At 41.2% G+C, this 10049-nt stretch overlaps 1 protein-coding gene across 1 annotated transcript in view; it reads right to left on the reverse strand.

Annotated features, from left to right (window-relative positions):
- Nucleotides 1-776: 776 nt before the first annotated feature.
- Nucleotides 777-10049, reverse strand: part of strbp (spermatid perinuclear RNA binding protein) — a 70748-nt gene continuing 61475 nt past the window's right edge. The window contains exons 14-19 of the mRNA XM_070924145.1: nucleotides 8893-9045; nucleotides 8572-8706; nucleotides 7826-7966; nucleotides 7249-7378; nucleotides 6490-6543; nucleotides 777-918 (exon numbers count right to left, since the gene is read on the reverse strand). Of these exons, the coding sequence (XP_070780246.1) occupies nucleotides 824-918; nucleotides 6490-6543; nucleotides 7249-7378; nucleotides 7826-7966; nucleotides 8572-8706; nucleotides 8893-9045 (708 nt within the window). The 3' untranslated portion in view covers nucleotides 777-823. The remainder of the gene's footprint in view (nucleotides 919-6489; nucleotides 6544-7248; nucleotides 7379-7825; nucleotides 7967-8571; nucleotides 8707-8892; nucleotides 9046-10049) is intronic.

Below are 10049 nucleotides of genomic sequence, written 5' to 3' on the forward strand. Positions count from 1 at the left end.
CTCGGGCAGCAGAGAGCGTGCTCAGAAAGGCTCAGAAAGACATCAAAGATAGAGGAAAAGTTTGAAGGTAGGAAGGGAGGAAAGAAGGAAGCATTATTATTCTAACAGCACAGGTTAATAGGAATACCAAAGATAATATTGCATCTCCTAGAACTAGCTTCAATTGCTCAGTGTATATAAAATTGGAAGAAAGCTATACTGTGATATTACAGTTACATTTCACTTTATAATCCTAAAATAATTTATACCAACAATAGTTATATTTTATAGAATATTTACATAAATACATCATCATATAGTAATATTATTGTCAACACATCGTTATAGAAACATACACCATACATATATGTGTATATAGTCATGTTATAGCCACACACACACATACAATGAATATACAATCAGAATGAGCTATTGCAATGCTGTGTTGGGTAAAACTCCATCGGACATTCACATCTTCTCAAGTAAGTAAGCTCGCGGAGAGGAGTTCAGGTGTATTGCTATAAGAAAGACCAAAGTTCAGCCCCACCTCGTTTCTCGTAAAATCCGAGTATTGCTTCGTGTGTAGTTACTCTCTCCTCTGAAGTGATAATCTGGGCGGAGAGTAGTGAAAACAGAGAGAGAGGAGCTTTGAGCCTCTCAGCCAGAAGGTCAGATCTGCCGCTGCCGCAGGGCAGAAAGTCTTTCCAGTGGACTGATCAGTTTTGGATCTGTGAGTCCATCACCTGGACAGAAAGGCAGCCCGCTTAGACGGACAGAAAAAAACAGGTGTCCTGCGTATACAGACGGGTAAGTGTGAGGAGCCTATCCCAACAACCTGCTGCCTCTAGAAGTCAGAGAAGAGATCCTGGGGACCCAGATGAATGATAAAAGGAGCGATGGTCCGTGGCTGGTAGAAGGGATTGTCAATGAAAAGACCACCTGCAGCGAGACGAAGAGCAGAGACAAAGAGAGCAGGAGTGATTACTATATGAATATATCTAGAAATCAAAACAACACATTAAACTTTCTTTACTTCTTTGACAACTATATGAGTTTGACAACGATTTAACGCCAATGAAAGATACAGAGGCAATTCCAGGGGAAAAAAAGAGAGGGACAAAGAAATCCAATAATGTTTTTTTAGGACAAGGTTACTTCTGCTTGAAGGATGAAATAATCCTCTTGAGTGGTACTCGGAAATGTTCTAGTAAAAGAGATTATTACCTGGGTGGCATTAATGACATCTACATTACATAACCAAGCATCCATAAACTATTTGCTTTCTTGCCTTGAGTTAAATGAGAACATAATATTATCATCCTGATTTTCCAAATTGTAATTTTGCTATTTCGGTATATTCTGCGGTTTCAGACATTTTTTTAAAGGGTTTGAGTGACAGACGGCCGTTGTATCGGGCCATCGTGGTGAAGAGGGAGCTGAGCCCGAAGGCAAAGCTTTCAATTACCAGTTGATCTACGTTCCAGCCCTCACCTATGGCCAAGAGCTTTGGGTAGTGATGGAAAGAATAAGGTCGGGGATACAAGCATCCAAAATGTGTTTCCTCCGTGGGCTGGGCTGGGCTCGCTCTTAGAGATAGGGTAAGGAGCTCACATATCCAGAGGGAGTATAGTATCAATCTTCTCATCTAACTCTTGGCAAGAAAGCGAAGAAGAACTATTCCTTTAACATTTCACAGCTATTCCAGTCATGAACATACATTAGGAGCTAAATGAAAAGCCTAATTACTAATATTAAAGCAAAGATTTGTGCAGTGGTGGTAGGATGCTGGCAACAAACTGAAGACTGTTGAGACTGAAAATGATATGAGACACAGGTGAGGCAGTTTTGAAAGTATATACTCTCTCTGGGGCTTGTGCACTAAAAATTAATTCAACCTTGAACAGAAGAACATAAAATAAACACAGAATACAACATGTGAGATTGGAGTAAAGCTCTGATGATGAGACAAATGTCATTCGAAAGGATTCACAACAACTCAATGGAGCTCCACCAACCATTGGACAAGATACTGGGTCCTCTCATCCAATGGCTGTGCCTCATAGCTGTAACCATGGAGACGTCGTCAGGGGGTTATCTCTCGCTGGTTGGATGACCGAGACGTGGTGAAGGGCCAGCATAACTCTGTCGTGACTAGCACCGACCTTTGACTAGCACGTTGATGGAATAAACTATCTCTTTTGTACCTTTTAAGCCAAATTCCTCTTAGTCTTTTCTTTATTTCACCTATGAAATTTGGTCGTTCTTACGGCAATTCTTTAAATCTTTATTTGAAAGAGAGACTAGAGTCTAGAGGGACAGTTTTAAGTTTCAGCAGCTAAGTTGGTGATGATCAAAAAGCAAAAACATGCAAAAGCAAGAAATACAGCAATGATACTGAAATAATGAAACAATAACAACATAAAACACACCGACAGTGAGGTTTCAATTCATGTGGGTCCCTTATTGCTGTTTATGTTTATGGTCGACATGTTAACTTATAACACTGACGTCTGTCAAGCCAAATTCGAAAAATATATCATGAGATTTAGACGTAGTTGTATGTATGTAGAAGTAACATGTTTAGGCCATTTTATGCCAACTGAATTCAGCCACTGAGCTCCAAAATTGCTGCTGCAAAAAGGCTGCAGTTGGCTTATGTAACAACATGTAAAAGCTCTCCATATATACTGTAGGTGATACCTCTAGCGGTGAGAAATCTGCCAAATATTAATCCACGTCAGGTAATGAGATCGTGCGGCTGAATGCAAGATGCAGGATCTGACAAGAGCTCTCTAAATTCATCCTTTGTCTTCTTGCCTTTCTCTCTGAATATCTATAAGCTGAGGGTCAAAAGGATGTAACAAGACGCACGGAGGTACGTGGAGAGATTGAAATTCAATCCGTGTGCATGTATGAGGGTGGAATATTAAAGCTAAATGTAAGTTTGGGTCACAGTATTGTATGCAGGTTGAATGTTGAATGAATCTTTCCACATGTTAAGTGACATAACTGCTCTAAAAAGTTGAAATCCAAAACAAAAAGGTGCTACTGCATCAAGTTACCAGCTGAAAGCCTTAAAATCAGATATACACCAGGCAGTGTTCAGCTTTTATAAGAGATAAACTTTATTATTTTTTCAACATTATTGTTTATTTATTCCTATACATCCTTCACACAGCTCACATTATTATTTCCTTTTTTACAGAGAATGTGTGTGTTGTGTGTATCATATCGCAAAGGCTATCCTTCCTATAAAGAACAAACACAATAATAAAAGGCTGATAGAGACTCAAAGAATGAGGTCACAGTTCACAGTACAACTCCTTCAAGTTTTTGTTTATCTCTTAAGAACTTAAACCTGCAGTATCTTTTCATATTCATAAACGATTTTGGAAACAGTAAGAAAACAAAACAAAAAAGCAAAAAAAGCGCTTTTACAAATCTTCAGCTCAAGTCCTTAATCCTCTCCCCATCACTGATATTGTAGAAAAAACAAAACAGACAGAGTTTCCCTTCCAGAAAAAAAGTGAATCGTATGTTTTGGAAAAAGCGTTTGGTATGTATGAAAAAGCGTTTGGTACATATGTCCCCTGTGCTAAAAGAAGTGGTAGTGGGAGACGGGGTAGGCGGGCACTTTCATGACAGGCAACAGAAGCATTCTCTTGGGCAAACCTAGAGGGGAGACATGAGAAGAGCACAGCTCTGCATGAGTCCAGGGCAACAAATAACCACGTTTCTCGATGCTCACTACACTACACACTACGCTACATCTACGTCCAACAGACACCACTCACACTGCACAAACAGGGCTCCCACAGGGGGGGAGTGTAAGTGTGTGAGAACAGGCAGGAATGTGTGTACACGAGGTGACAGCCTTCATCAGTGGTTAGAGGAACCGAGAAGGAGAGAGATTCAGAGTTAAAGACAAGAAAACAAAGATTAATTTCGGTTGATTATAACTTGGGTCTTATTTCTTTCTTTCGGTTATGAAAACATCGTGCTCATCAAGTTAATCTCTGAGATCTGGGAACACGGTGACATCGCTACAAGAAGCACGAGCAGTCAGACGATCAGACAGCTTGAACTCAAGCCAACAGTTTGGCCAGTTTATGTACCACTTTTTTTAGAGGTAAAAGTGAGCGCACTTTAAAAGTCAATAATAATTGATCCTGTGATTCAAATACATTTGGCTAATTTGTTTGAATTTTTAAGTGATGTCACCACATTGCCAGATCTCAGCAATTAACCCGGTGAGTACAGTGTTATTATTACAGATAGGACAAAGGACGGGCAAAACTACAAAATTAGAACTCAAGTTGTAATAAAGTGGAATAATCCTTTAGAGGAGGCGGTTGAGCAGGAGACGTTGTTGTTTCTATTGTTCTGTAACGTATAAGAAATGAGTCATTCTAGAAGAGCTTTTGGAATAATGTTCTATGGTATAATGTTCTGTGTTTTACAGTATAATGTTCTGCAGCATTCTACAATGTGTTCTAAGTGTTTGCCAACAAGAAAGCCCAAAGCAGCGATGGGCGCCAGAGTGCAGTGAAAAAGCAGGAAACAGGATGAAAAGATAAAGCAGTAATTAGGAGTAGTTCCCAATGTTTTCATATGCTTTTTTCTACCTTCTGATTAAAATGAAAGCCCCAATTGGGCCAACCCAATTTTTTTGTAACCACTTTGAAAACTTTTCCATCTTGTTCTGGCAAGTAAAAGGCAAGTGGATTTAATGTTCACAATGTCAAAAAACACGAGGATCTCCTTCCTCACTTGCAGCTCACAATTTAAATTTCTCATTTTTATTCTTCTCTTCATATGCAGCTCTGCATCATAAGTCATCTGGGCATATTCAATTAAATAAAAATCTGATTTACAACTTAAGTCACCTTGACAGCGAGTGTATCTAATATTTTGTATATATTTGTGTTTTGCCTCCACTTTTCCACTGGTCACATGTTGGAAACCACTGAGCAAGAAGCCAAGCTTAACTGAGACAAAACCCACCACAGCAAGGTCTCGACATACGTACTCCGTGCTGACGCAAATTGTGAGGATGAATCATTTCATTCCAGTAACTTAGTATAATTCTAGTTTTCACGTCTATCTTATCTCTCCAAATAACATGAATTGAACCTGACTTCCTACCCACAAGTGGGAGGTTACAGCTCAGGTTAAAGCTCGGAGTCAGCTGGACTCACAATGATCACCCACAAGGATACGTGACAGGTACTGATGAGTAACGGGGCAGAGATGCACACAGTGCGCAACAATTTATGCATCATCACCCCCACAGATGATACATTACATACAGGACATTTCATCGCCTATTTATTTACAGAGGCTACTTAACGCCTCATCAAATATAATGACCATTCACAAACTTTAAAATAAAGAAACTACCATTGGGTTCTGAGTATTTCAGTGAACGCTGCAGTCACAGTAACATGTGAAAAGCATGTGGATGCCAGGGACTGAAACGAAACACCCCAAAACGAACGCAGAGTTCCAGTTCCACCATAAACAGGAAAACTAAGGCGCACTTCATATGCAGGGCTGTTGGGATCTCAGGGGGGTACTAATCGTCTGCCTGGGGTTTCTAGCACATAAGACCCATTCAAACTCCAAGCTGCAGGACGGACAGAGAGGCCTCCCAATACTACATGTGTGCACACACTGCACAAGGCTGAGTCTGTTGAGGTAAATATGACTGTGTGTGACAGAAGGACGTATGGATACCTGTGCTGTTAAAGGTCAACAACTGGTATAGATTGTAGCCTGTAAATGTCTATACTTCCTGAATGTGTGTGTGAGAGAGCCCAGCGACCACTTTCAGCAGCGAGGACATGGAAACCCCTTAGCAGCAGTAACATGACAGGAGCAGCACTGCAGTGGCAAAGCTGCCCTGCCACGACGTCTTAAATAACAGCGGGTAAAGTGAGGAACTCACACTATGTGTCCTGCTAATCCGAACAGAAAGGAAGACGACGGCAGCGTGTCTGGGTTAATATAAGTCCAGGGAGCTTGAATAGTAAGTTATAGATGGCTGTTTTAGGAGTGCAGGTGCAGGTGTGTGTGTGTGTGTCATCATGATTATGACCAGTTTCTGGGAGTTTTGAGATCAAAGCGTGAGACTGACGGCAGCTCTTCATGGACAGAGCAGTGGTCCAACCATAAGAGATGTGGGTGGCAACAAGCAGATTGAGAAACAAGTGGCGAGCGGACAGTTAACCAAAGTACAAACAGATTTGCTTGAAGCACGTAACAAAAAGGTTTAAGCTTTGTTTAATTATGACTGAAATTCAGCGCCAAAGTAATTTTGAGGAAAGGGGAGAAATTGAAGCATAAGGAAGTGGAGAAGAAGGGTTGGAGGTGTAACCTAAGCCTACTGAAGAATGATTAATTAACCCACTGATGGTTAGCACTGATGGTATGTTGGGTTAGGTTAGAGAACTGTAAGGTTAAGAGAGGAGAGAAGGTGGAAGAAGGGAAGAACAAACGTGAAGCACGTACCGTATGCAGGAGCAGCTGCTGCAGCAGGGCTGTAGCCATACGGTGTCCCAAAGCCTGTTGGGGGAAGAGGTTACAGGGTTGAATTCAATTGCGCACTTGTTTAATGTCAGCCTGCACAACATCTTCAGTAAATTTAGCTGAGTGTTTTGGACACCCTGCACTCTAACAGACAGCTGATCAGAAATCTAAATGATGATCTGTGGGCCTTTTTCCTGCATGACTCTCTGTTAACACTGTTTATTATTGAGCTCTCAAACTGTATCAATGTAACTGTTCCCTGTACTGTATGTTACTGTAGGGTATTTCTTAAAGCTTGTGATATTTCCAATACAACTGCAGGGGGGGAAATGATGCTTATTTTAAACAGAAAACTGAGCAAGCAGCCTAAAGCAGAACAGAAAATGTCATTACTGTAAAGCCAAAAGGAAAAGCGAATTCCAACCCTGCACAAACAATGTTGTGAAATATGTATCAAACATTGTATAGACTCAAATTCTATACAGCAATAGGATTAGGTGGAAACAGTGACTGAAGAATAATATCATGTTTAGTAAAACCTGATGTGAGGATCCAACTGTGTGTGACATGATGTATTTTTTATGGTACAATTGTATCATTTCATAGGTTGATAAAATCGCCCTTGAAAAAGTCTCAAATGAAATCCAGCCACACAAAAAATTTGACTGAACTGAAATCACAAAGAATTCTTAATGCCGAGGGACAAACAACAAAACCACCCACAACTATCCTCTCACAAACCTGGTGTGACATATCCAGGTGCGGCTGCACTGACGAAAGCTCCTCTTGCGAGGGCTGCTCTTCCTCTTCCTCTGGCTACCTGAGCTGCTACTGCTGAGGCTGCTGCTGCCGCGGCCAGGGCTCCTTTAGTCTGAACACAGACAGGCGGTACAAATCACATACAAGTGTGTTTCACACGTGTCATGCAAAGATACACATAGTGAAATAAGGCATAAAAGCACAGACACACACACACGTATCCAAGACACTGTTCTAATGCATTATGGGCCTCATTGTTCACAAATCTGTTAGCACACAAGCTCATTGACAAAATAAGTGTAAGAATGGTAACTGATAACTGTATTGATCTGATTAGACACTTGTTAAACCAGTGCCATTGATTACAGAAGGGTGAGCCCTCTACAGAGGTGATACTGATCAGAAAATACGTCATTTTTAAAGCTGCACTGACAGTTTGGCTCTCAAGGAAAACTGGAACAGATTACTTTGATTATATGTTGTTGTTTCATTGTGTGTGTGTGTTTAAGTGCATGTGCCCTCTGTGTCTGGTATGTACTGTATGTGTGTGTCCCTTTACCTGAGGCAATATCTTCTTTTTCTTGTTTGCAGCTGCGTTGGGACCAGAGAAGAGTTTTTCCAGAGCTGCTAGAGCAGCACTGGCCTTTGCTACTTTTTTGTTGGGGCCGGCCCCACGAAACTTCTGCCCATCGACCTCCACCTGACATGCACACACACACAAATACACAGGCAGGACGTAAAATATTAATCACCACATGTTTTATGATACGGGTTAGACAAAAGGATCATCTCTTGTGAAAAGTCATCTTTCCACAACAGATTTTCTATTCTAATATTCGCTGTAGTCCTTTCTATAGTGCTTTCACATTTTATGTTACAGCTCTGTCAAAACTAACAATCACACAATAATGTTGCCCCACAACCCATGTGTTTATCAGTCATCAGTAACTCAGCCAGCAAGTCTGGCTGAACAGGACAGCTTGTTTAGCGATGCCCTGCTGTCAAGCTGGCCTGCTAATCAATCAGCAGAGCGATGGAGCAGCCAGGCATGTCGGAAAACAACACACCCCACGGAGAACAGGCCTGCTGCAGCAACCAAGTTGACTGATTGACTTACCGGTGATCCGCCTCTCTGAGTGTGTGTGTGGCTTAGCCTCTGTTTGCGTCTGGCTAAAGTGCATGTGTACTTGATTGAATTTGACCATTTTTCTATATTTTTCTGATTATATGTCATGGACCCAAACTCTGTACGTGTTTTAAAATCTTTCACCAGAGTCAGACTGTGTGTGTGCATGAAGCTCTCACCTCCATAACAAAGCGCTTGTCGTGGCTCCCTCCACTTTCAGAGATGAGTTCATATTTGAGGCCTCGTCTCTTTTCGTTTAGCTCCATGACGGGGTTCTTCCCACTCGCTGTCAGTATGGGACCCTGAGTTCGCACCTGAGTGAAAATGATTAATATGCTTTAAAAGCATCCCCAGTTTTCGATACCTTTTTGTCCTTAAACCAGAGTTTAAGAGAGACTGTTACATTTGAATCACTTAAAATCCAAACTTCCCACATTTCCCACAAGCATTCGAACTGATTGTATGCATTCATGTATCAGCAGTCGTTTCTCAAGCCTCACCTCCAGCGTGTTGGAACTGTCCGTAGAGTGCGTTGGGTTATTGCTAGTGTGTGATGACGTCTCGCTCTTCCCCTCACCGTCGGATTTCTCGTCTGAACTCATGGGGTCCAGGTCTGAGTCAAAACCTGTCGGGTACCCCATCGCCTGGAGAACCTAGAGTGGAAAGATGATGATAGAGTAAAAAGGAGTTGGACGGATGCAACGTGGCATTAATAGCTTTAATATAAACAATCATATGCTATATTATGACAGTTGTTCTGAATAAGTAACCAACAAAACTTGTTTTAAACAACCAGTATTTTGCTGCTATTATTCAGGCCTAGAAGGATATATTTGTTGTTTTTGTTGATCTGAAAATCCAAAGTGACTAAAAGAACAACACTGTCTTACTACTGTACTTGTACACAATCTAGATGATGTCTTCATCATTACTGCTCATCATTGTCCAAGACCAAAACATCATTTAAAACACCAGTACGAATGATGACACCAAAAGCAGGTTTACCTACACTTTAAAACAAATAAGAGTAAATCTGAAATCCCTAACTTTCCACATGTTAATGAGATGTAAACTACAACAATGATGGCAGAGGATCCAGAGGTGCCCTTGTAATGTCGTATAACACAGAGGTGTGTAAAGGGCTATCTAGCTCGCTGAATGAAAATGTCCTCAATCAACCAGATCGCATCTATGAGATGACACTGATACATTAATGGACTGTTTTAAACAAACTTTAATGGCATCATCAGCCATAAAGGCAGAGAGCCGCCAGGGCAACAAGAATGAAAAGCATAGACAGGAACTCCAACCACATGGTAAATGTGCCTGTCTAACAACCCTCCACCACACTGATGACACAAATTACTATAGTTTAACCAAAACAAAATCTTCCATAAGTCTTTTGTAACTCACACACTGGTTGCAATAAAGCCATTACAACACACTGGCTGCACAGAGTCACATGAGTCTACTGTACGTCCTCGACATCACACACAGCAGCAAAGTGATTCAGAACAATATGCAGGCAGAAGAGAAAAGGAGAACGAAACAAGTTTTTGACCCAAATGGGTGATTGTGTTACAGCTGCTGAAGCAGCCACTACAGTGAGTGAAGAGTGTGTGTGTGAGAGAGTGCAGGAGATAGAGAGAAACAGAGG

Source organism: Enoplosus armatus, chromosome 18, assembly GCF_043641665.1.
Source record: "Enoplosus armatus isolate fEnoArm2 chromosome 18, fEnoArm2.hap1, whole genome shotgun sequence".
Taxonomy (NCBI): domain Eukaryota; kingdom Metazoa; phylum Chordata; class Actinopteri; order Centrarchiformes; family Enoplosidae; genus Enoplosus; species Enoplosus armatus.